This window comes from Panthera tigris, chromosome D1 (genome assembly GCF_018350195.1).
Source record: "Panthera tigris isolate Pti1 chromosome D1, P.tigris_Pti1_mat1.1, whole genome shotgun sequence".
In the NCBI taxonomy this organism is placed as follows: Eukaryota; Metazoa; Chordata; class Mammalia; order Carnivora; family Felidae; genus Panthera; species Panthera tigris.
The window spans coordinates 56,548,211-56,575,461 of NC_056669.1; the positions used below are offsets into that span (position 1 = coordinate 56,548,211).

Here is a 27,251-nt window from a genome sequence, read left to right on the forward strand (position 1 = left end):
TAAAACTAAAAATGCCACTGGCTTCTTTAATTGGTTAAAAGCACAAAATGTAACAGGCAGAAGGTCTGTTTTAAACAAATTAAAAAGCTGTGGTTTTTTTCCCAATTCTCCCCCAAGTCAGATATATACACACCCACAAAAATGGTGTGTGAAGGAAAGCTGTCATACACAAGAAGTTGTATCCTGAATTAAGAGAAATAGTTGTTGAAACAGGAATTAACACAACAAGGTCAGCAATAGGTTAACAATTTTAAAAATTGAGTCTTCAAATGCTGCATGGCACAAAGCTATGTGATATAAAGTACTGCTGGGTAGGAAGAAGTCTGTATGGCTAGCAAAAATGCTTTTCTAGAAAAGCAAATCAAAACAACACGATCAGCAGACCTAGGAGGCTAAAGCTAGATATCAGAGCTACAACTTCTCATATCTGAACTAGAAAATCCTATTTATCCAGAATGGACTAAAATTTCAGGACAAAACAGGGACATTTTTAACATATCTTACTTTATCCATTTTAAGTTCTCTGCTTCCTTCTCCCTCATCCCAAAATTCAGCATGATCCAGCAGAAAGATGGCTGCTTTTAAAATTGGCTATTTTATTTTTCTTTCTGTGGCAAGACTGTCGTGGAGCCTGGATATTTCAGGCTCATATGCATCCATGACTAGTGTCCCGCTGTGGTCAAAAAACTTAGCAATGGACTTGGTGAACTCGGCCTCTCGCTGCTGCTTTGTTCTTCCACTGATGAAGGTCAACTTCAGAGTATATTTGTCATCAAACCTAAGCAAAGATAAGAAGTCAAAACCCAAACATAGAGATTCAACTAGTAATACTAGAGCATCAACTGTTTTTGAAGAAAGGACTGAGCTGGCTACTGGTGCTGTAGGTCACACACAGATCTTTTAAAAAAAAAAAAAAAAAAAAAAAAATTCCAGAGGTTCCTAATTGCCTTCAAGATACAAGTTCTGATTCATTGGTACTACCATGTCTGTCTTACTGTGCACCTCCTTTACCTTGTCATAGACTGTTCAGTTATACAGACCACTCCTCTTACCTCTGGACTTTGCCTTTATTATGCTAGAAGGGTCTTCCTAGTAGACATTTCTCTCCCATCTCACCGGACTAGTTCCCATTTATTAATATTAGGGCATAAAGTTTTCTGGGAAAGCCTTCCCAAACTGGGTCAGATGTCTCACCTTTGTCATACACTGCACCATCAATCGTCAATTCAACTATTAAGCACCTATCAGATGCAAGGTCTAATGATAGCTCCCATGTGGTCAATGAAATTATCTACTGAAAGGATGTTTGTGTATCTGTGCTCTTCGCTAAACTCAGAGATTCTTGAGGACAAGAATTCTGTCTTATTTGTTTTCTACTCTTAGTTTAGCACTTGGTAGACAATCAAATTTTTATGAATAAATGAAGAACTCGTGTTTTCACAGATATTCACCAATTCTAGGCTGCTCGGTGCTTGTTCTCTATAATCAATCTAGTTCCAGGTTCTACCTTATTCTAGGACAGAGGGTATCTTTTACTATATGAATTCTAGAGATTCTTTACCTACACCTTAAGGTACCTTGAGGTCCTTTGCTATATCCACCAATTCAAAAGTGTTAATAAAAATCAACCTCTGGCAGGCTGACATTCCTCCCCTGACCATGACCTAACAGTTTGTCTCCATTTAATTAGGGCACATTCAGTAGATTGTCAAGCTGTTATTATCCTTAAGGAAGCAACTGCTTAAGCATGTTTCTGCATGTTTAAAATCGGAAAACTACCACATAATTTTCAAGATCACTGCCATGGTTAAAACAGTACCTATTATTAACCAGTGCTCAAAAAAATCATAGCTCAATAAATTATTGTCTAAGAAATAACAATTGTTGGTAAGGATGTGAAGAAAAAGGAACACTTGTGGACTGTTGGAGAGAATGTAAATTGGTGCAGCCACTGTGGAAAACAGTATAGAAGTTCCTCAAAAAATTAAAAATAGAATTATCATATGATCTAGTAATTCCACTACTTGGTATTTGCCACCCCACCCCCCCAAATGAAAACACTAATTTGAAATAGCCCTGTATTTGTTGCTGCATTATTTACAAGAGCCAAGATATGGAAGCAGCCCAGGTGTCCATTAACAAATGAATAGATAAGAAAGTCACAAAAAAGGGATGAGATCCTCATTCAGGACAGACAATATGGATGGACTTTATGGGTATTATGCTAAATGGAAAAAGAGGAAGACAAATACCACATCATGTCACTTATATGTACAATCTAAACAAAACAAATGAATAAACAAACAAAAAGCAGAATCAGGCCTGTAAATACAGAGAAAAAACTGATGGTTGCCAGAGGGGAGGTAGCTGGGGGATGGGCAAAATATGTGAAGCGGAGTGGGAGATACAGGTTTCCAGTTATGGAATAAGTAACAGGGACAAAAGGCACCGGAGTATAGTCAATGTACTGTGACAGCACTGCATGGTGAGATGGCAGCTACACTGGTGAGCTACCTACAGAGCTGTTGAATCACTATGCTGTACACCTGAAATTAATATAACACCATGTGTCAACCATACTAAAAAAAAAAAAAAAAAACCTTGGCTAGCCAGTTATTCCCAACCTGAACAGCTGTGAGTGATGGTCTTTAAACTATTTTCAACACCTCAAAACTTTTCTCAAACTCCAGCCAACTGCTGTTAGTCGATTTCCATAATTTGGGATTTTTAGGCCCAGTTTCACTGGCAGTTCCATGGCTTTGATGGTAGGACATGATCTGATGAGTTGTGATCTGATGCACTTTAGAAATAAATACTCATTAATATTTTATTATTATATATTATATAACTTACATGTAATATATAACAATTACATCTAAAATAATTTCAGGAAAATATAAATGTTATTATATAATAATTATGTAATACTTATTCAGTACCAACTACACATGTCAAGCAGTTTCAGATGCTAAGGATACACAGCAGTGAACACAACAGACAAAGCTGTGTCTTTTGGGACTTTAGCGTATATGAAAGAACCAACAATAAAACAGAAAATATGATGTCCTTTTAAATATAGTAGGCACGAAAAGGGTTCACTAAGCAGATATTTAAGCAGAGCCCTAAAGAAAGGAAGAACAAGTTTTCTGGAAAAAGAATAATCCAAGCAACGAAACAGCAAATGCAATAGCCCTAAGGCAAGAACATGCCTGGAATGTCTGAAGAACATGATGGAATGAGAGAGGAGAGCCACAGGAAATAAGGGGTATGTGTGCTTATGTGTGGGGTGCAGAGAATAGATGAGTATAGACTTCTAAGCTGGACTTAGGAGTTTAGATTTTTCTCAGAGTGACAGCGTTTTGAACGGAGGATTGAGTTGAAGTGCCTTATGCTCTAAAAAGATCACTCTGCCTGTTGTACTGGAAATAGACTATGAGCAGGGAGAGCAGTTGTGGAGGTCCATGAGGACATTATTATAGTGACCTGAGAGATGAGGGTAGCAGTAGAGATGGCAAGTGATCAGACTGAATATATTTAGAAGACAGAGCTGACAGGATTTGCTGACAGACTATTGGAAAGACTGAGAGAGAGGAGTGAAAATGACTGAGTACTGGCCAGAGTAAATAGGAGGATGGAAGTGCCATTTATTGAGATGGGAAAACTGGGGGTAGAACAGGTTTGGATGAGGGATAGCAGGCTTAGGTTTTGAATATGTTAATTTTGAAATGCTAAATAGAATCCAATGTCAAACAGAAAAGTGGAGTTCAGGATAGGTCTAGGATGAAAATACAGATTTAGAGATTTTCAGTATAAAGATGGTATTTAAAGTCTTGACAGTCTAGATAATATTACACTTAGTGAATATAGATAGAGAAGAGGTGCTAGGAACAAGCACTAGTGTGGCATTTCAAATTTAGAGCTGTTCCTTCAAATACTGAAGAATCACAAAAGCGACCAGAAAAGCAGACATTAAGGTATGAAGAAAATTAGGAGATTATGGTATCCTAGAAACCTAGTTAAAAAGCAAGTGTAACAAGGAGTGAGCGATTCACTGTCAAATGCTAATTGAGTACAAGGATGAAAGAGATATAAAGACAAACAGATCCAAGAGATACAGAGAGAAGAAATGGGGAGCAGAGAAATAAGACCATGTGGGGAGAATAAGGAGAACAAAACCAATTTTTTTAGTTGGAAGAAATTACAGCATTTTTGTATGCCACAAGAAATGATCCAGCAGAGAGGGGAAACATCATGTAAATGAGAAGGGAGAGAAGCTAGTGGATAAATGGAGAGGAGGCTTTAGATGGGAACTCCGGAAGAAACAGACTATGATGAGCACCACAAGCAGGTAATGATGGGGGCTTCTGACTGCTTTGATTTTCTCAGCAACAAAAGAATAGGAGGATAAATATGAGAGAGTAGGATAGGTATGAAGACAGAGGAGAAGGTATAAAAGGTGCTTTAGGACAGTGAGAGTAACTGGACTACAGAAATGCCATGGAACCGAAGATGGGTAAGGAGGAAGTAAGACAATGAAAGACAAAAGAGACAGTGAAAAGGTGGGAGGCTCAATGCATTAGATAGAGACAGTGAAAAGGTGGGAGGCTCAATGCATTAGAGATGCCAGTGAGGCTGAAGAACCACTGGGACAAGAGAACTAGAAAAATAGGAAGCAACGGTCATAGAGCGGGATACTGAAACTGAAATCATTGAAGGTAATTAGTTACCAGTATCAGCAAGGTTTAGGATATGTCCAGGGAAGTAAGTGTTTGAGCCATGGTAGAAAACAAGATGATCAGAGGAGAGGCCAGTGAACAGGAATTATCAACTATTTGGATAATGAAATCACCAAGACTTCCAAAGGAGCTATGTTAGAGAGAATGCCAATGAGCCAGGAGCTATCTTCTTCTTCTTCTTTTTTTTTTTTTTGCCAGGAGCTATCTTCAAGGAAAGAGAAGAGAGTCTATATTTAAGTGCAGTGAGAAGGAACAGAGGTGGCATACCTCCTCACCACAGGAAACAATAATGTGGCAGCTGGTAAAAATCAGCAGAGAATGTGGAAAAAACCAGAACCCTCGTGCACTGCTAGTGGGATTGAAAATGGTGCAGCTATTACAGAAAACAGTCTGGCAATTCCTCAAGCAATTAAAAGAGTTACCGTATGACCCAGCAATTCCTCTCCTAGGTAAGTTACCTGAGAAATGAAAACATTATATCCACACAAAAACTTGTAGGTGGACTGTTTATAGCACCATTATTCACAATAGCCAAAAGGTGGAAACCACTCAATGTCCATCCACTGATAAATGGATTAACAAAACGTGGTATAGCCATGTAATGGAATATTTGGCATAAAAAGGAATAAAATATCGACACTTGCTACACCATGGGTGAATCTTGGAACATTATGCTAAGTGAAAGAAGCCAGTCACAAAAGATCATGTATTGTATGATTCCACTCACATCAAATATCTGAAACTGAGAAATCTATAGAGACAGAAAGCAGATTAATGGTGACTGAAGGCTGAGGGAATCGGTGTGTGGGGGGGGAGGGCAGGGGAGCACATAGCTAAAGGGTACAGGGTTTCTTTTTGAGATGATAAAAATGCTCTAAAGTTGGCTGTGGTGATGGTTGCAATATCTGAAAACACACTAGAAACCAATGACCTGTACACTTAAATGTGTGAACTGTACGGTACGTGAACTATATCTCAATAAAGCTGTCAAAAAAATGAGAATGTGTGTATGAATGAGATGAAATGCGTGAATGGAAATAATGAAATCAAGATGCTGCTAGGGTCTAGAATTCTACAACTGTTTTAGGGACCTGGCACAAGGTACAGACTTATGATGGCTGAGTTCAAAGGGCAGCTGGGGGCCCTGCCAGGAGAACCCAGCTAGAACATCAGAATCATATTCTGCTCCTCCTCATAGGCATTGGCACAAGCCAGTAAGGAGAGGCTGTTTGGTGTTGATGCTATGCTTGCCATCATATATGTGAATAACCATACTTGTAATTTGAGAGCCTACTATGTGCTAGGAACTGTCCCATGTGTTTTTAGGATAGTGACTAAAAGCGTGAGTTCTGGGCTCAGATATGGGCTGGAATACCAGCTAGAATTTACTTTTGGGCTCTAGGAATTAATTAAACCCTTTGGGTCTGTGTTCTTACCTATAAAATGGGTGGTTCTAAGATTTAAATGAGATAATGCACTTGGCACGATACCCAGTATATGGTTAACGCTTCACCAACGTTTGCTATTTTTATACTTGGTATATGTACCAGCTGGCATCTTCCCAACAACTCTATGAGTCATTCTTGATCCGGTTTTGACTAAAGCTCAAATAGTTTACATGATATACCAAACATCATACAGCTAGAAAGAGATGAGCTAGAACTTAAACCCAGCTCTGGATACCTAAAAAGACCTCAGGTGTCAGTTGTACTAAGTTATACCCACAGCTGGTCAGGAATTTGGAAAGGTGATTCTCTGAGTTGCCCAGTACATTGCTGCAAAAATTTCTGACTACACAGACTGTAGTCAAGATCACGGAAGATATAGAAGCTAATGGGGTTCTTCAAAGATAATTCACTTCACACTTTTGGCCTTCTTAGTTCTGCATTCTAATTGGCTCCGTTTATTGGCCACAAGGAAAGAGACTCATTCTTCATCCTTCTACCAAAGTACTTCCTCCCACAGTTTATCCTCAGAGCACTTCTGTGATAATACAATCTCAGAAGTACAATGTTAGGAAAAACCTTCTAGACCATTCATACCCCTTTCTTCATTTTACATGACTGGTACTATGATCTGCATGGAGTAAGCATACAATAAAATAGTCTGTTGAAAATGACTCAACTCCCAGAGAGAATCCAACAGCAGAATTTAATAGTCTTTGAGGATAGTCATACCTTTTGAGACTGGAGGACAGTTGCCAAATATCATCAGGATCCATTCCTGTAGGATCTTTCCTGTGGGCCACAAGAAAGATGCTCTTCTCCTTATATGAGGTATAAATGGTCAGGATCCCCATCATCACAAAATAGGTTCAGATAAAGTTAAGGAAAAAACACACAAACACACACAAAAGAACACACATATATACATATATATCTGTACGTGTGTCTGTGTGTGTGTGTGTGTGTGTGTATGCATTTTTAGTGTTGGGCACAGGGGAGTCATTACCATTACATATGGAACTGACACAATTATAAAAAATACCATGATCATGTTTACTTTAAACACCAAACAAATGAAATTTTATCACGGTAGTTCTCTTGGGAGGTCATACATTTACAATTATGTTGCTCTCATTGTTTAAACCTCTTTTGGAATTCCTTTGGGGATTGTCTCCAGAACCTACAACATATTCTCTGGAACCACCTTAATGGTAAAAAAATTCATACTGGGATGATTTATCTGATTACTGAAAGAAGTCAAGGTGCCAATTCTGGGACTATAATTTGGGATCAATTTGGAGAATACCATTTTTAATCAGGGCCTGCTTTATTAAATGGCTTGCTAGAAGAAAAATTCCCAAAGTACATTTTTTAAGAACTATTTCAGGGACACCTGGGTGGTTTAGCTGGTTAAGCACCTGACTCTTGATTTTGGCTCAGGTCATGATCTCAGTCATGAGTTCAAGCCCCATAGTGGGCTCTGCACTGGACGCCGAGCCTGCTTAAGATTCTCTCTCTCCCTCTCTCACTGCCCCTCTCTGGCTTGAGCACACAAGCTTGAGCAACTCCCTCTCTCCAGCTTGCATGCACATAAGCACGAGCTCGCTCTCTCGTTCTCAAAAAAGAAAAAAATCTTTGTAATTCTGAATGTCTGTTGCATATATATGTAACTGAGCAGCATTCAAGCAGACTCCAGTAAGTTCTTCTTAGCACAAGATCACAAAACAACTTCCATTTCAAACCCAGGTCCTCCAGCTCCAGAATAGGATTTAATTCCACTGTTATACAAGCCACACCTCTACTCATGCTCACTAACTCTCAGTCCAGCCCTTCAGCTTCAAGGAAACCTGAATCTCCAAAATCTGATCCTTTCCTAATATCCCGGAATGAGTGTCTTAAAGCAAACTGGGTCCAATGGAAATGCGGTAGGCTAGAAATGAGAAGAACTGGGTTTCACTATAATGTGTGGTTTGCTATTAGGCACTCACACATGGATTATAATGACCTCTACATTAACAAGTAAACAGAATTAAAGATAAAGTAACCACACTAAATCTAAAATATCAATGATAATTACTACCTACAACTACAGATGCCCATGGCTCATACTGTTAAATTCTAACAGTGGCAGGCCCCGGAATCAAAGTTTGTTTTTTGTAGGGAGCAGGGAGGATGATCAGTAGAGATTCTAATAAACAGTCACTAGAGAACAAACCTGAGCATAGATAAAGGATATGATACGACACACAAAGCCAGAACAGGCTTAGATTCTGGAAAGGGGTGCATATAATCCCAGATCAAAGCCACTATGGCAAAGAAACAGGAGATGGTACAGATGGTGAGGCGACCGTCAATCAGACCAAAATTCTCCACATACTTGTACTTTTCCAGAAGTACCTAGTAAAAAGAACAAGGAATCAAGCTCACAGAATTGCTTCCTTCCTAGTACCTGTTTTTAGTCTTGATTTCCATGTAAAAGTTATATTAAGGATCATATAAATTACCAAGTAGTTCTCTCCAATCAGGATTTCACCACTCTAAGCAAAAAAGACTCAAGCTGTTCACAATGATCCCAGAGAAAAAGTTCATTAACTTCTCATACATTTTGTCTTTTTTTTTAATCCTCAACTTTTCCTGTGGGATGAAGGGAAGTTTCTCTTCCCTTTTTAAATAGAGAGATGACCAACCATGAATGAATATCCTATATTCCCCTCAACCCTGTTGGCTCTAGGCTAATTAACCTCAAAAACAATAAACTACCAGCTTTCTGTAATTCAAAAACTAGAGAATTTGACAGAAGCTTGAGGTAGCTAACATTTTAATGCATATTCCTTCATAAAACGTTAAGGATTTTAGAAACTGCTTTATGGCTCAATTCCTACAACTAAAAACTACGGTCATTCCCAGTCACAAAAGAAAAAGATCCTGCAGATGTGCCATAAGCTGTACATATGCTAACAGACTTCCTACCTCAAGAAAATACTTTTTTGGAGCACCTGGATGGCTCAGTTAGTTAAGCATCCGGCTTTGGCTCAGGTCATGATCTTGTGGTCTGTGAGTATGAGCCCCATGTCGGGCTCTGTGCTGACAGCTCAGAGCCTGGAGCCTGCTTCAGATTCTGTGTCTCCCTCGCTCTCTGCCCCTCCCCCGCTTGCACTCTGTCTCTCTCTCTCAAAAATAAACAGACATTAAAAAAAGTAAAAAATTAAAAAAAAAAAAAAGAAAATACCTTTTTGGCAGAATCATCCAAAGAATTCTTCACAGCGGATCCATCCCATTTGTCAATTTTTACAGGCTTATCATCAATTTTCCACTGTAAAACAGAAAAGTTGTGCATCACCAGGCATGGCATCTTATTGAAAGTAACATGAACTACTTCCTTAAGTGTCTAAAAAACAACAACACAGGTCCCAAATAGTGTTCACTTTAGAGACTCAAGACAGTAAACTAAGACCTAGTACCTAACTGCAGTTTCAACTCCCCAGAAATATATCCAGTTAATACAGGAATTTCCTGTTCAGCACTAGGAAATTTACTGATAGGCCCCTTCCATTCACTTAAGGGTGATCTTGCTTAAAACAATGGCTTCTTTGCTAATAATTTCCTTTTTTCCACTCCCTCTCTAGCTTTAAAAATCTTTTGTTTCTGTAGCCTTTTGGAGCTCCCCTCTACCCGCTAGATGGAATGCTGCCTGATTCATGAATCGATCAATAAAGCCAATTAGATCTTTAAAATTTATTTGAAGTTTTACTTAACAAGACCATCTTTCAAGTACATGTAACATTTACTCTTTGTCCTCTGATGTTACACAGCTAAAAGACAAAACACTTAAAAATGAAATTGAATGAGATTAGGTCACCAGAATCAGGTGGTACTCATATGATGTTGCCAGTCTTCTATGCTAGAAAGCTCAGTCTGGGCTACAGAGACTACAGTGTGAACTCACATATCCCATCCCCATTTCACCCAAATGTGGGAATAGGGAAGAACTCCACTTGTTCATCCTTTCATTCTGTGACCACAAAACTCAGACAATATACACCCATGAACTTTCAGACACTAACAAGATGAGGAACATCTCTTTTAATACATGTTCATCAGCTAACAACTTTTATATTTTACCAGTATGTCTTAACTGTAGGAAAACAGCAAATCCAGTGTAGTCTGTTGGAAAGAACATTTTGAATTAAAAATCAAGTCCTATTATTAGTTAGTTATAGGACTTTGGACAAACTCCACTTCAATTTCTCTCATCTACAGAGGTTTAGAAAGGTTCTCCAATACTGTGCTAGTTAGAAGCAAGTAATTGTCTCACACATTGCTGGTAGAAATTCAAAATGGTGTAACACCTACTAAGGCAATTTAGCACCTTGGATTCCACTTCTGGGAAATTGTCCCTATCTGCATACACAGGAAATAATATACAAGGCTACTCACTGAAGCAGCATTTGTAACAACAAAAAGTAACTCAAGTACTCAACTATAGAGGACTGGTTAAACAAACTTGTAGTGTACCCAGATATCTTGAGAAGGTAGAAGGACATGGGTGGGACTGACTCTTTAATGTATGCCTTTTTAATTTTTAAACATGTGAACATTTCATATAGTAAAAACAATTCTCAAATGTAAGTGATTCCATGAACAAAGCTTAAGTGGAACAGGGTGCTACAAATAATCTGATAAACCTGTCTTTTATAGATCACAATGCCCAACTTTAAAAAAATTTTTTTAAGTTTTTTTTTTTTTTTTTTTTAATGTTTATTTACTTTTGAGAGAGACAGAGACAGAACATGAGCTGGGGAAGGGCAGAGAGAGAGGGAGACACAGAATCCAAAGCAGGCTCCAGGCTCTGAGCTGTCAGCACAGAGCCCAACGTGATCTCACAAGCTGAGATCATGACCTGAGCCAAAGTCAGATGCTCAACCGGCTGAGCCACCCAGGTGCCCAGCAATGCCCAACTCTTAGTTTTTTATATCAAGCGAATACCGCATTTCATAAAAATTACAAACCAGCAGGCCAATACAAAATTGGAATAGATTTTACAGAAAGAGAACAGAACTTCATATTTATCTTTCTGATTGAGCACAAGTTCAGACACTGCATATGAGAAATAAGGAGACAGACTAAACATCTGTAGAAATAGAATACAACAAACTTGTTTTTTAAAACTGTGATCCTACGTACTATTACACAAAAAAGAAAAACTGTTCTGTGAAGTTTGTTAAGAGAAAAAACATGAACTACAACAGCCATACTTCAAGTGATTAAAAGTCAATCAAGGTTTTTTGCCTTTGGTGTCTCATAAAAACAAGAACTTTCTTTGAGAAAATTACTCATGGCAAATACCATTTTGATAACAGCAAGCAAAAGAAAGAACCTGCACAGCCAGAATTCATAATTAAAATTATTTGTGAAACAAAGTCATTAAAACATTTTGGGGTCATTCCAAAAAGAAAAAATCATATTCTCATAGACACTCAGCTACACATCACTATCTGCAGTACATTAAAGAAACATGCCTTTACAACTTAGAGGATAATTTCTCAGCAATCTGGGGGGATAAAACACAGAAGCTATTACAGCATGTGCTGAAATAGCCCCAGCTCTACCTCCACTGTCTGGCAGCTAGAAGCAATCTTCAGTAAGTGGCACAGGAACATTTCCACTGACTCACAAAGTTTATGATTTCTGAAGAGATGGGAGCATCATCCGTTTTGTGTGCATGAAAACCTTTAGCCTATTCAGAGAAAAGAGCATCTCTGCTATAGTACAGAGACACATCTAGAAAAAGGGCAGGAGGGTGGACATTAGATGCTTACTTTTCTGACTTATTTTCTGTCATTCTCAAAAACTGCTCAACTAAAATGTATACTACTCTTCCATTTTTCTCTCTCCTGCTATTCAGAGCATTTTAAGAAACTTTTTTTTCCCTCTCTCTCTTATCGTCTTACACCATAAGGGCAATTGCTTTCCTTTTGTAATAAAAAGACAAAGCAAAGGTTGGTTTCTTTCATATGGGACCTCACAGGATAAATTACCAAGAAAGGTCTGTGCAGAAAAGAGATAAGATAGGCCTGAGACCGCCATCCTTACAAAGGCCTGCTTCAAAGGCTGGCCCTTGCTTGGTATTTGGAAAGTTGGCTGGTAAACAGTGACTTACACGGATATAAAACTTTCCCTAACTGGTAAGAGTGGCTCATTGTGCTTCAGCTGTTTGTATAAATGATGTAGTTTATGCTACACATGAGTTTTCTTTCTAGGAGTCTGGAATTTTGCCACAGGCTAGGCAGAGGGTGCATACTTAACCAGCTCCCAGTAAAAAACCTGGACACTGAGTTTGTAGTGAGCTTCCTTGGCAGACAACACTCAACACTCCATACGTACTGTCACATCATACTGTTACTGGAGGAATTAAGCACAATTTCTAGGACTCTACTGGCAGAGGGCTCTCAGAATTTTGTACTTGGTTTCCTCCAGACTTCATCCTATGCGCCTCTTCCTTTTGCTGAAATAAATCTTGCCCACAAGTAAAACTACATACTCAGTCCTGTGATTCAGTCCTAGTGAATCACTTGAACCAAGTGGACTTAGGGATCCCTGATACAGGCAGTACTGCCAATTAAGATATAGCAATGCTGTAACTTCACACAATTCCTCTTTCCCACACTCCCTCTTGCATGGTACAGATACATGTATACTGGGCCCAATCAACAATCATAGGCATCGACTTTAAGACCATTGCTATTGTCAATTCCCCTCCTCAGACACTACTTTTATCTCCTTTTGGCTGAATTCACACTCACATTAATTTTCTCTGCTCCCCCCACCACCATCTTTTTAATACATCATAGTAGATCACTAGTGATTTGGTCTTATACCTTAATTTTGGCTAGATTATCCAAACTGTACATTATAATCATAAATGCTATTCACAGATGAGTCATGTATTATACTAGGATTACTTTTTCTTTCCTGATAACTTTTTGTTTTCCTTGGAGCTACTGTTGTTTTGGTTGTTGTTTTCAATGTATTTATCATCAATATAGTGATATTTCAAATTCTCACCCAATTGTTTAAATTTCCTGTCAATATGTGCGAAAGTATTCATCATTCTGTGAATTTCATCTTTTTGGAGTAATTGGTCTTAGAGCCTCCTGACCTGCTTTGATCTGGGTGGACTGCTTTCCAGTCTTGCTGTATAGCTATCATCCTGGAATTTCCCTTCACTATCACTCTGGGGGTTCCCATAACCTTCTCTTGGGCTGGACCCCCTTTTCTTTTTTTTTTTTTTTTTTTTAATTTTTTTTTTCAACATTTTTTTAATTTATTTTTGGGACAGAGAGAGACAGAGCATGAACGGGGGAGGGGCAGAGAGAGAGGTAGACACAGAATCGGAAACAGGCTCCAGGCTCCGAGCCATCAGCCCAGAGCCTGACACGGGGCTCGAACTCACGGACCGCGAGATCGTGACCTGGCTGAAGTCGGACGCTTAACCGACTGTGCCACCCAGGCGCCCCTGGACCCCCTTTTCTTAGATACCATGTCTTACTCTTTTCTCAGTTTACTATTCCCTTGATCTGGTGAACACATCCTCTAGTGGGTCCTTGAAAAATGCACACGGGAAATCAATTTTGAGACTACACATCTGAAAACATCCTTTTAGTCTACCCTCACAATTAATATAAATAATTTCTCTTCAAAAATTTTAAAGTTTTATTCCATTGTCTCAAGAGTTTAAGGAACTCCTGAGATTCCTGAAGCCATTCTGATTCCTGATTCTTCATATACAATGTTCTTTCCCTTACAAGAAGTTCTTTATGTTGTGTGTCTAAAAATTTCAGGATGATATCCCTTATGCAGGTCAATTCGCATTCACTGTTAAACTGCTAGTACCACTGATAGGCCTTAAGCAGATTCTCAATATGGAAACCAGTGTCCTTCGGATTAGAAAACTAGAGTCCAGGGATATTAAGCATCACACAGCCAGTAAGTGACAGGCAACTAAATTACTTAGGGCTAACTTATAAACACACGGTTCACCATAAAACTGTCCCTTCTTCAGTGATAGAAACTTACTTTTACTTGCCTTAATCTCTGAACTCAACCCCAAGGCAGATTCTGTTTGTGGCCTTCTTCTCAAAGACATACTATATTCAAATCAGAACCTAACTGAATTTAGATTCACTACAGATGTAGGCAAATGCATTCTTTCTTCACTTAATAAGGCAGCCCTTACTATGCAAAGGAGCACAATATAGTGGTTAAAAGATACAGCTTTGGAGTCAGACTACTTGAGTTTTAATTCTCACTTTCCTATTTAATGGATGATATTGGGCAAATAATTTAATCTTTCTTTTAATGTTTATTTTTGCAAGAGCACATAATTTAATCTTTCTATAGCTTTAGTTTGCTCAACTGTAAAATAAAGATAAAAATATCTATTTCACACGTTAGTATGAGGATTAAATACTGTAATTAAAAAACAGCAAAATGCCTGGTACACACAAATAGTTATTAAAAATTAGCTACTGTTGTTGCTATTAATTATGCAAAGCTAATATACTGCATCACAGTTAGCTGGATTTATATAACATCCCCCTCACTGGGTAACAGGGACTACATGTTTTACATTCTCAGAGTCAGGGACATAACATAGTGTCAACAGCTACTTCTTGAAAAGATGTCTAAACAATCTTATAAAGAAAAGGAAAAGATTTCTAAAATGTTAACTTTCAGTTTAAATTTAACAAATGTATACGTGGCTGAAGTAATCTCACTTGGTTCTTATCCACAGAATTTGAGGGAGGTATAACCAGAGCTATTACTGAGTGCACAATGTGTCCTATATATTGTACTAAATGTTTTATATACACCATCTCTTTTATTTATTTATTTTTTAACGTTTATTTATTTTTGAGACAGAGAGAGACAGAGCATGAATGGGGGAGGGGCAGAGAGAGAGGGAGACACAGAATCGGAAGCAGGCTCCAGGCTCTGAGCCATCAGCCCAGAGCCCGACGCGGGGCTCGAACTCGCGGACCGTGAGATCATGACCTGAGCTGAAGTCGGACACTTAACCGACTGAGCCACCCAGGCGCCCCTACACCATCTCTCTTAATCCCTATGATAACGCTACTAAGAACAATTACCATCTGCTATGGACAAATGTTTGTGTCTCTCCCTGCAGATCAGATGCTGAAATTCTAACCCCAATGTGATAGTATTGGGCTATGGGCCTTTGGGAAGTAATTAGGTCATGCGGGTAGAGCCTCCATGGGAGGGATTAGTGCCCTTACAAAAAGACACAAGGGGCGCCTGAGTGGCTCAGTCAGTTAAGCGTCCAACTTCGGCTCAGGTCATGATCTCACAGTTCGTGGGTTCAAGCCCTGCATTGGGCTCTGTGCTAAGAGCTCAGGGTCTGGAGCCTGCTTCGGATTGTGTCTCCCTCTCTCTCTGCCCCTCCCCCGCTTACACTCTGTCTCTCAAAAATGAATAAATGTTTAAAAAAAAAAAACAAAACTTTTTTTTCAAGAACATGAGAGCTTGTTTCTATTCTGTTTTCCACCATGTGAGGATCCAAGAAGGCTGTCCGCAAGCAGAAGGGCCTTTATCAGAACCCATGCTGGCACCCTGAACTCAGACTTCCCAGCCTCCAGAATCATGAGATAAAGATTTCAGTTGTTTAAGCTACTCGTTCTATGGCATTTTTGATAAGGCATCTCAAACTGACTAACATCCTTCTTTTATAGATAACAATAAGGGTTTTAGAAATTTGCCCAAAGTGACAGGAAGTGGTAAAGCCAGACTCAACGGAGTTTTCATGATTTCAAAACCCATTCTCTTTCTCATTATTCCACACTGCTTCCCACAAAGTATAAGGTGCTTCCCACAAAATATAAGGAAAGGAATTATTAGCTATCAAAAACAAAAGAAAAAGACATAAATCCCTGAAGTGATAGCCTTATAGAGGATCCTGATTCCTACCTAATAAGTTATAGCTAACATAAAAAGAATCTAAAAATGATTTTAATCTTGAATATACCAACAAAACCCACAAAATAGATTTTGAATTTTCCATTTCCCTCCATTTAAAACCAACCGAAATTTAACTGAAAATATAGCTCAAAAAGTCCCATTTAAAATAAATCACTTCCTTGTCAGTACCAACATTAAGAAATAAAAACACTTTATTGGACCAGCATACCTATTGCCAGATCTAGACAGCTAACCAGTCCACAGAAAATATGCATTTTTTAAACTTTTTGTTAAAGTGTATTTATTTGGGGGGCGGGGGGGGGGGGGCGGGAGGGGTGGAGAGAGAGAGAATCCCAAGCAGGCTCTGTGCCACTAGTACAGAGCCGAATGTGGGGCTTAATCCCATGAACCATGAGATCATGACCTGAGCTGAAGTAGGGCACTTACCTGACTGCACCACACAGGTGTCTCAAAAATATGCATTTGATGGTTTTGACTAAACATTACAAAGACTCATTTCAGTTACAATTCTCTGCTGCAAATATGAATAAAAAGTTCTACAGAGATACTTCACTGCAGATATGGCATTAAGAACTTCACTTTTCGGGGCGCCTGGGTGGCTCGGTCGGTTGAGTGTCCGACTTTGGCTCAGGTCATGATCTCACGGCTCATAAGTTCGAGCCCCATGTCGGGCTCTGGTGCTGATAGCTCGGAGACTGGAGCCTGCTTCGGATTCTGTGTCTCCCTCCCTCTCTGCCTCTAACCCATTTGCATTCCGTCTCTGTCTCTCTCAAAAGTAAATAAGCATCAAAAAAAAAAAAAAAAAATTAAAAAAAAAAAAGAACTTCACTTTTCTAAGGACTTCAGGAGGGTATTAAACATAATCCAGGTCTTGAGAATATGTAAATAGTACAGGAAGGTATTTTTTGATTTAACCTATTTAAGGATTACAGGCTTTTCCTGTTCCCCATGCATCTTCTGGCGTTAAAGGCAAAAAAAGGACAAAATCCTTGGTCATTAAAGGTATGTCCAGCAAAGCAAAATTGTGTTGAGTATTAAATAACATAAACACTTCTATTTTCTTATTCTAATAGCAGTGAAACAGAAATAAGTTATGTAGTGATAAAGATCTCCATGGATTGCTTCATGAAGTTCCTTAGCTTCACAAAGGCCAGTACACAAAGCTTGACAAAGGCTCAAAAGATTCCTCGATTCACACTGAAGAGATGAAGGCTACCAGAGATTAGTGCCAATAGAAGGACCTTGCTCTGATTTACAAAGAGCTGAGTATGGCTCTAAGAAAAACTAACACTTTTTCTCTCCCTTCTTTGTAAGGTCTCTCCCAGTTTAGAAAGGGGATATAGGCTCCAAAGGAGGAAAAGTAGTAGATGAGGCACTTAACAGGGAGTATATCCTAGATAGTCTTGTTTAGTTTACTATGTTAAGGGACTTGGACTTTATTCTGAGACAAACAATTGAGAATACTTTAAGCAGAGGAACAAAATAATCAAATTTCTGTTTTTTAAAGTCATTTTTAAAAATATTTATTTTGAGAGGGAGGGAGGGAGGGGGAGAGGGGGAGAGGGGGAGAGGGGGAGAGGGGGAGAGAGAATCCCAAACAGGCTCCACACCATTAGAGCAGAGACCATGCAGCTCAAACTCATGAACCATAAGATCATGACCTGAGCAGAAATCAAGAGTCAGATGCTTAACCTACTGAGCCACCTAGGTGACCCTAAAAGCCATTTCTAGTGGCAACCTGCTAGATGGTCTGGAGAGGACTAACAATGGAGATAAACACATCAGATTCAGATGACTGATTAAGATGCAGGGCCTAAATAAGAGCAACAGCCAAGGGATAAAAGAATTCAGACTTAGGTAACTGAGCTAACGTGATTTTCTAAGAGAAGGTACACAGATGCAAAAAGGAGAAATACCCATTTGTACATGTTGAGTTTGAGATGTTTAAATTCCAGTTATACGGATTTCAGAATTTTCTAAACCAAAATAAGGAGATTATGAAAATTGACGGTAAAGTCAAAAGGCGAGATTACTATATAAGTTGGAAATATGGACCCCCACCACCCATATGAACACATTTAGCAAAAGATGAAAAGACAGTAAGTTCAAAATAAGAAAAAAATGTTCAATCTGGGGAGAAAATGATGTCTGTCTTGAGAATGTGCACCATCACCTAACTTAGATCCCAACTCGGAAATACCATGATATCTCAAAGAGAGAGATTATAGCTCTTGGCAACATACTTAATTTTCAATTTCAATCTATTTTTTATAAAAATGACCAAGAAATACTGCAAAGAAAATTACTTAATTTTCTTTGATGAATGAGTGGCTTATTAACAGCTGCATTTATCACCGGAGTTAAGTTGGAAGTTAGAAATTACCATGTGTTAATTATGAACATGAACATTAGTGGCAACACCAGAGAAACTGGAAGTAGACTGACTCTGGCTATTTAGTCTAATATGCCTATGAGATATCCATGTGAAGATGGCAAGTAGACAGCTGGACACAGAAGTCTGGGGCTCAGAGGACAGATCCAGGTTGAAAACACATATGTGGAAGTCATCAACTTACAGATGTATTTAAGCCATGACACTGGTATCTCCTTGGGATGAGTATAGATAGAGGAGAGGGGTTTGCCAATATTTACGGGTCAGGAAGAAGACAAAACAGTAATAATAATACAGAGGCCAATGAAGGTGGAGGAAAATCAGGGGCAAATAATCTTCTAGAAGCCACATTAAAAAAAAGAGAAAAGTTCAAGAAAGACGTGTTCAGTGAGTCAAATACTACTGAAAGGTCAAATAATATGAAAAACTATTAGTGAAATTTGACAAAACAAAGGTCAGAGCAGAGAAACAATGTAGGCAACTGCTAAAAAAAAGGGGGGGGGGCTGGACAGATGGAGATTGGTAACATCTGTGATATCACTCTTAAATAATTGTGAATGACTGGCTAAGAAAATAGTAATAATTTGAAAACTTTAGAGGATACTCCATAAACACTGTAAAGACAAAAAGAAATGAGTTTTTAAAATTGATATAATTCACATACCATAAAACTCACCATTTAAAAATGTACAATTCCAAAAAATGAACTATTGGGACCTCATCAAGATAAAAAGCTTCTGCACAGCAAAGGAAACAATCAACAAAACTAAAAGTCAACCAATGGAAGGGAAGAGGATATTTGCAAATGACAGATCAGTTAAAGGGTTAGTACCCAAAATCTATCTAAGAATTTGTCAAACTCAACACCCAAAAAACAAATAACCCAGTGAAGAAATGGGCAGCAGACATGAATAGACACTTTTCCAAAGACATACAGGTGGCTAACAGATACATGAAAAGATGCTCAACATCACTCATCATCAGAGAAATACAAATGAAAACCACAATGAGATACCACCTCACACCTGTCAGAATGGCTAAAATGAACAAGTCAGGAAACAACAGATGTTGGCGAGGATGCAGAGAAAGGGGAACCCTTTTGCCCTACTGGTGGGAACGAAAACTGGTGTAACCATTCAGAAAAACAGTATGGAGGTTCCTCAAAAAATTAAAAATAGAACTACCCTATGACCCAGCAACTGCACTACTAGGTATTTATCCAAAGGATACACAAATGCTGATTCGAAGGAGCACATGCATCCCAATGTTTACAGTAGCGCTATCAACAAGAGCCAAATTATGGAAAAAGCCCAATTGTCTACTGACTGATAAAGGGATATATATGTATATATACATAAAGGGATAAAGAAGATATATGTGTGCACACACACATAGGAATATTACTTGGCAGTTGAAAAGAATGAAATCTTGCTTTTGCAACAACGTCAATGGAACTAAAGTGTATTATGCTAAGTGAGAACAGTCAGAGAAAGATAAATATCGTTATTTCACTCATATGTGGAATTTAAGAAACAAAGCAGATGAACATAGGGGAAGGGAAGGAAAAATAAGATAAAAACAGAAAGGGAAGAAAACCATAAGAAACTCTTAAATACACAGAACAAACTGAGGGTTGCTGGAGGGGAGGTGGGTGGGGGTCTGGGCTAAACGGGTGATAGGCATTAAGGAGGGCACTTGTTAGGATGGGCATTGGGTACTATATGAGTGATGAATCACTAGGTTCTGATTCATACGCTGTATGTTAACTTGAATTTAAATAAATTTTTAAAAATAAATAAAATGTAAAAAAAAAAAAGACAATGTGCAATTCAGTGGTTTTTATTATACCAAGGTTGTGCAATCATCACCATTAATTCTAGAACATTTTCATCACCCTAAAAAGAAACCCCATAACCACAAGTATTCATTTCCTATCCCCTGCTCCCTACAACCACTAATCTACTTTCTGGGCACTTCGGTTACTTCTACCTCTTAGTTGTTGTGAATAATGCTGCTATGGTAATTCGTGTGCGAGTTTTTATTCAGACATATATATTCAGTGCTCTTGAGTTTATACCCAAGAGTGGGATATACTGTTATATGGTAATTCTATGTTTAACTTTCTGAGGAACTGATAAACTGTTTTCCAAGGTGGCTGCATCATTTTACATTCCCACCAGAAATGTAGGAGGGTTCCAATTTCTCTACATCCTTGTCAACAATGGTTATTTTTTTCTTTTTTTTAATTATTATTATTATAGCCATCTCAGTGGTATCTCACAGTGGTTCTCATTTGCATTTCTCTAATGACAAATGATGCTAACCATCTTTTCATGTGTTTACTGGTCATGTGTATATCTTCATATGGAGAAAGGTCATTCAAATTCTTTATTCTTTTAGAAATCAGTTTGTCTTTTTGTTATTGAGTTGTAAAATTTTCTACATAGTCTAGATACTAGGCCCTTATAAGAAATAGGATTTGTAAATATTTTCTCTCATTCTGTGGACTACCTTTTCACTTTCCTGATAGTGTCCCTTGACACAAGAGTTTTTAAGTTTGATGCAGTAAAAAATAATGAGTTTTGAGATATTAAAATTCTGCTTCCAGGATGCTTGGGTGGCTCAGTCAGTTAAGCATCCAACTCTTGGTTTCGGCACAGGTAACGACCTCATGGTTTGTGGGTTTGAGCTGCCAGCACAGAGTCTGCTTGGGATTCTCTGTCTCCCCCTCTCTCTGCCCCTTCCCTGCTCAAGCTCTCTTTCTTTCTCAAAAATAAACATTTAATTAAAAAATAAAGTTTAGTTTGCAAGACAATGTTAAAAAGCCAGCACCTTGTTTCTTTAAACACACACACACACAATTACAGCAAAGCCATAAAACTATTCATCTTCTTTGTCAGAGGTAGGTCAGGGTCCAGACATGCCACCCAGAAATCTGGCAAGCTAAGATACCATGGAGGACAGCAAAAGGCGATACGTGACCTGTCTAAGGACACATGGTTGATATGTAACAAAGCCAAGACTTGAGCCTAGGTCTTCCAACCTCAAAATAGACACTCTTTTCACTACTGCAGTAGTTATCATATGGCCTGCTCCAGTATGAGAGGCAACGTACTTAAGAAGTAAGGTAAGAGCACTGGATTAAGAACCGGGAAGCCAGGTTTGAGAACTGTAACCAACTCAGTGTGTCAGCTTGGGCAAGTTGCTTCATTTCCCCCTCTTCAACTGTGTCCATGTCTATAAAATGAGGAGGCTGGCACAGATAAGCTTCAATGTCTCTTCACTATAAACATTTTAGAGAAACCACTACCGACTAAACAGAACAGTTGGAAACAAAACAAACAAAAAACTCTTAATATATCAGAACCAGAAAGGATTTATAAAATAATCTAAGATAGTAGTGCTTAACCCGGAGGTAACTACTAAAATGTAGAGGGGCACCTGGGTGGCTCAGTCAGTTAAGCGTCCGACTTCAGCTCAGGTCATGATCTCGTGGCTGGTGAGTTCAAGCCCCACATCGGGCTCTGTGCTGTGACAGATCAGAGCCTGGAGCCTTGTTTCTGATTCTGTGTCTCCCTCTCTCTCTGCCCCTCTTCTGCTTGGGCTCTCTCTCTCAAAAATAAACATTAAAAAAATATTAAAATATAGAGGAAATAAATATGTAAATAAATAAATAGCTATATGTAAAAACATGCAGCTGTCCAGGTCCCACCTCCAGAGAATCTGATTCAGGTCTGGGATGAGGTCCAGAAACCTGTATTTTTAACCAAAACCCCAATGGAGTCTGATGTCTTCATATCGTGTTAGGAAAAAATAGGAAGCTGAAGCCCAGAGTAACCAGCTAATTAGCAGCAGCTATATATAGACAAATAGATAAGTGCTTACTATATGCCAGATATATAGTGCCAGACACCTTCTAAGGTAAATATTATTATTATTCCCACTTTACAGATGAGGAAACTGAGACACAAAGAGATTTATTAACTTGCCAAGAATACATATCTGCTAAGTGGCAGAGGCAAGATTCAAAGCCAGACATACAGCCTGGCTCCAGAGCCTTTGTTCTCAACTACTAAGGTATAAAAGCTGTGCTTTAAGATCAGGATGAACAGTCCAGCCAGGAGACAAAAATTCAGGTATGAAGTTAAAAGGGTCTGAATATAGTTTCTAAAAAACACAGTTTAGGGGCGCCTGGGTGGCGCAGTCGGTTAAGCGTCCGACTTCAGCCAGGTCACGATTTCGCGGTCCGTGAGTTCGAGCCCTGCGTCAGGCTCTGGGCTGATGGCTCGGAGCCTGGAGCCTGTTTCCGATTCTGTGTCTCCCTCTCTCTCTGCCCCTCCCCCGTTCATGCTCTGTCTCTCTCTGTCCCAAAAATAAATAAAAAAACGTTGAAAAAAAATTTTTAAAAAAATAAAAAATAAAAAACACAGTTTAATACCACATTTTAATAGCCAAAACAATTCATCCAGGAGATAAAAATCCATGGACAAGGCTAAAAGGATTTGGATATAGTTCTGGAAAGCATGGTTTAATACCTATGTCAATTTTAATAGCTAAAACAATTAAGCAAGTAATTTTTCTTTACAGCCTGCTATGTAGAACAAAATGCTTTGATGTATTTTGTGGGCAAAAAAATCTCACTGCAATAATCTAAATTATTCTGTGATAGAAGTTGAAAAATTATATTTGCATAGTTATTTTTAAGATCAGGAAGGTAGAATTGCTTTGTTCTCAGTTTCATAGGCACAGAAATTCACATCTGCTTACAGAAAGCTAGAAGCACATTTGCATCTCTTTATTACATTTCTTCACAGGAAGTGCCACTACAGCTGCAGGAAATAAAAATAAAAGCCCTTAAAAAAATCAAGACAAATAAAATTAAAGAGGCTGTAAGGTAACAGCCTCTCAATCCCACAGAGCAAAAACTTATTTATTCATTTAGATCCTGCTCCACTAAGAATAACATTTTTCCCCATGTTTCCCTTCCATAGTACCCTCAGTTTTCAGACAATTAGAGGCACCATCTCAAAAGCAGTTTCTGATGATGGAGGGGGCAGATCTGAAGGTTTTTTGTCTGCTAAATTCAATGCTGTAAGTATTTATTCTGTATTGATCACCTCAGAGAACTATAAGAACCTTTCATGGGAAACTGGACAAATACAAATTGGTAGAAAAATACAAGACAGTAGGTCAGGTCATATTAAATGACAGTTTAATTCCCATGTGCAATAAATGCTAGAGAAATTAGAGGAACAACCTGATGTAAAGCTAAAATAATGTTTTCTGAGAAAAAGCACCTAAACACATCTTGACTTATTTTCTCTCCCCTAGGTCCCTCACTTCTTGGGTTAATTCTGCAGAGTGCTCCTTTGTGAGGCCTTTTATCTACTTCTGCTGCTCAAGCTGGGGTTCTCATCACCTGGTCATTTTCTCTTTACAGCCATTTACAAAGAACATTTACCAAACTGTACAATTTAATATTAACAACAAGCCTATAATACATATGGGAATCCACATTGTTTACATAAGGAAATTCAAGTTCAGTAATACCATGCAACTTATCCAAGGCCATGTGGCCTTTATCATGCTGCACTAGAACTCAAACTTGCCTTTCTTTTTAAATAAATCTTATACGCTAGTAAGGTATAAGGCCTTATCAGAAGACTTTTAATTTCTACTTCAACTTATCTAATTTTCCAAAACCACTGTATATAGTCTCAAAACCTTCAACAGCTTCCTACTCTTACTCCAAGCAATCCATTTCCTCTTCAATCTGATTCTACCTTCATGTCACTACAGGTCTCTTAGGACAGTCCATAGTCAACTCACCACCCAAAACATCAGGCACCATCTGCACTACCATTTGCTCAAGGACATTCTTACCTAGTATGCTGTCCTCTCTTCAAAAATAAGGTACTAGCTCCACTCTCAGACATGAACGAGGTCTTCCCCTGGGGCCCTCACCCGCTTATCAAGTAGATCTCAGGGATCGTTCTCTCTTGCATTTGAACTTCTGTAAAAAGCACACATCTGAATACACCAAATACTTTTAATATATTGGGTACCTCCATGTCCTATAATCAGCTATACTGAGTTACATTATTTTTTTTTAAGTTTGAGAGAGAGAGAGAGAGAGAGAGAGAGAGAGAGAGAATGAATCCAGGCTCCACACCGTCAGCACAAGCCTGACGTGGGGCTCAAACCCACAAACTGTGAGATCATAACCTTAATGGAAATCAAGAGTTGGACATTTAACCAAGTAAGGCACTCAGACACCCCTCTGAGTACTTTTTTTTAAATTTTTTTAATATTTTATTTATTGAGAGAAAGAGAGGCAGAGCATGAACAAGGGAGGGGCACAGCGAGAGAGGGACATAGAATCCGAAGCAGACTCCAGGCTCTGAGCTGTCAGCACAGAGCCCGACGTGGGGCTCGAACTCACCAGCCGTGAGATCATGACCTGAGCCGAAGTCAGACGCTCAACCGAAGGAGCCACCCAGGCACCCCCTGCCTCCAGTACTGACAGAATTCTTTATGTTTTCCTTTGCCATTGAACATATGTATTAGACACTATAGGTCAAAGAGATCATTCATGTATATCACCTCATTTGATTCTCCCCAAAACTGTACTAGTTCAGATGAAGAAAAGTAAGCTTAGTGAGGTTAACTGACTTGCCAGGCCTCATACAGGGTGAAATTAACAAAGCTACTTCAAAGCCTAAATCTTATGATCCTCAAATCCAGGTTCTGCCAATAATGCAATGATGTTGTATACTTTTCAGTAATCATTACCTTAACAGAAACACCCATGCGTAATGTTTGCTGGTAATGATCTAAACAGAGGGAAAACAAGAGCACTCAATGGGACAGGATAAGCACAGGCTGTTGAGATGCTCACCAGCAGAAAAGCAGGATTTGTGTACAAAAATGACTATCAATTCCCAATACTCTCACGTGTCTTGGAGCAATTTACCATCCCACTTCCCAGAACATGTTCTCCTCTCTTAAAAATGATTAAGACTGGGGTGCCTGGGTGGCTCAGTCGGTTGAGTGACTTCGGCTCAGGTCATGATCTCACTGTTAGTGAGTTCAAGCCCCATGTTGGGCTCTGTGCGGACAGCTCAGAGCCTGGATGGAGCCTGCTTCCGATTCTGTGTCTCCCTCTCTCTCTGCTCCTCCCCACTTGTGCTCTGTCTCTCTAAAAAATAAATAAACATTAAAAAAAATTTTTTTTTAAATTGGTTAAGACTGTGAGAACCATGTGACTCAAAACCAATGACACTTAGAAGCAAAAAGACCTGGATCTGAACCCCTCAATATGATCATATATTTATTTCTTAGGCACCTACCATATGTTAGGCACAAGGAATTCCAACAAAAGCTGCTTTCGATTAAAGCAAGAAATCCTATTTACTATATTAAAAGCTCCATACTTAGTATTTCTCATCAAACTGGCCCAGGGCCCCCACAATGAGAGAACTGGAAGGGACTAACGCACTTTAGGCTAAGTCCCTCATTTAACAGATGAAGCAACAGGGAGAACAAAGCATTATTTGAAGGTCACACAGCTAATTAGAGGCAGAACCAGTACTCCTTGCAAATGTTTTTAACAAGATTTTCTGCAAAGGGCAAGAAGGCCCAACAGAGGAGTTTTCCCTTTTTCTTTTCCTTTAAGCCTTTGTTGCTAGGACCGCAGTTAAAAAACAAAACAAAACAAAACAAAAAAAATGGATTGGCGGAGAGAGAAAGAGCCAACCTAGAGCATGCAGCAAGTTCACGAATCCGACTCATTGACTGCAATTAGTGGCAGGCATAGGGGGAAAAAGAGGGGGGAGTGGGAAGAAAGCCAGAGAAAAAACAATCTCAAAGGCTTCCTGTCATCCCAATAAGGGAAGTTCAGTAATAGCAGTACCGTGATAAAACACCCAGAAACTTGAGTAAGCAAAAGGTCAAGGAGCACTTAGAATCTGCAACAGCACCCAAGTGTGGTGACCGTGATGGGGAGTTTGGGGACTACTGACTTCGAGTAGCCGCTTTCATTCCTTCGGGCTTCAGATTTCCCAGTGAAATGGGCACATCAACTGTGACCCCCAGCACCTCCGAGGAAAACGATGGCTGCATTGAAATGTGGGAATAATCAAATTATCCCAAAAAGCTGTGGTAGCCAGCGTTAAGGACCAGGCACACTTCCAAGAAGGAAAGAAAACCTGAAGGGAATGAGGCAAGGTTCGAGTTATGGAGATCGGGCTACAAGCGCCCGTAGGGTTCCCAGGGTGGGCCAGGGGAGGACAACCCGCTGAAAAAGCCACAGAAGAAAAGGGGGGCGGGGATGGGAAGGTGGAATCGCTGCCTCCCGGGCCTCCCCAGGTCTCGGCTGTCCCCCCAAAGCGGCTCCTCACCTTATCCAACAAGCCACTGCGGCTACTGCCTGTCCCGCAGCTGGGACCACCGCCAGCCCCACTGCTGCCTCCTCCACCACCAGTCCTCCCGCCCTGTGCAGACGCCGCCGCCATCTTGTCTGCCTCAGTGTCTCCCTCCCCTCCTACTTGTCCGAAGCCGATTGGCTGAAGCTGACGGCGTATCGCGCCGCCAAGAGCCCATCGGGATCCGTAGTTCGGAGCTGGCTGACGTGCGGTGGCAGCGGAAGTGGCCGCGGAGCTTGCCGGGACTTATAGTAGTTAG

At 39.4% G+C, this 27,251-nt stretch overlaps 1 protein-coding gene across 1 annotated transcript; it reads right to left on the reverse strand.

Moving 5' to 3' along the window:
* SPCS2 (signal peptidase complex subunit 2) lies at positions 1 to 27,126 on the reverse strand. Its single transcript, XM_007080839.3, has 5 exons — positions 26,969 to 27,126; positions 9,411 to 9,494; positions 8,418 to 8,578; positions 6,914 to 7,048; positions 1 to 778 (listed from the first exon to the last, which is right to left on the reverse strand). Exons 1-5 carry the CDS (start codon positions 27,080 to 27,082, stop codon positions 592 to 594), a joined length of 681 nt encoding a protein of 226 aa, XP_007080901.1. The 5' UTR covers positions 27,083 to 27,126; the 3' UTR covers positions 1 to 591.
* Positions 27,127 to 27,251: the final 125 nt, after the last annotated feature.

Excerpts from the sequence above, each read along its gene's own strand:
- SPCS2 (XM_007080839.3), bottom strand. The coding sequence starts at position 27,082 with ATGGCGGCGGCGTCTGCACAGGGCGGGAGGACTGGTGGTGGAGGAGGC. Across the intron at positions 9,495-26,968 it reads GCAGTGGCTTGTTGGATAAG|TGGAAAATTGATGATAAGCC; the intron begins GTGAGGAGCCGC and ends TCTGTTTTACAG. Across the intron at positions 8,579-9,410 it reads TGGATGATTCTGCCAAAAAG|GTACTTCTGGAAAAGTACAA; the intron begins GTATTTTCTTTT and ends TCTTTTTACTAG.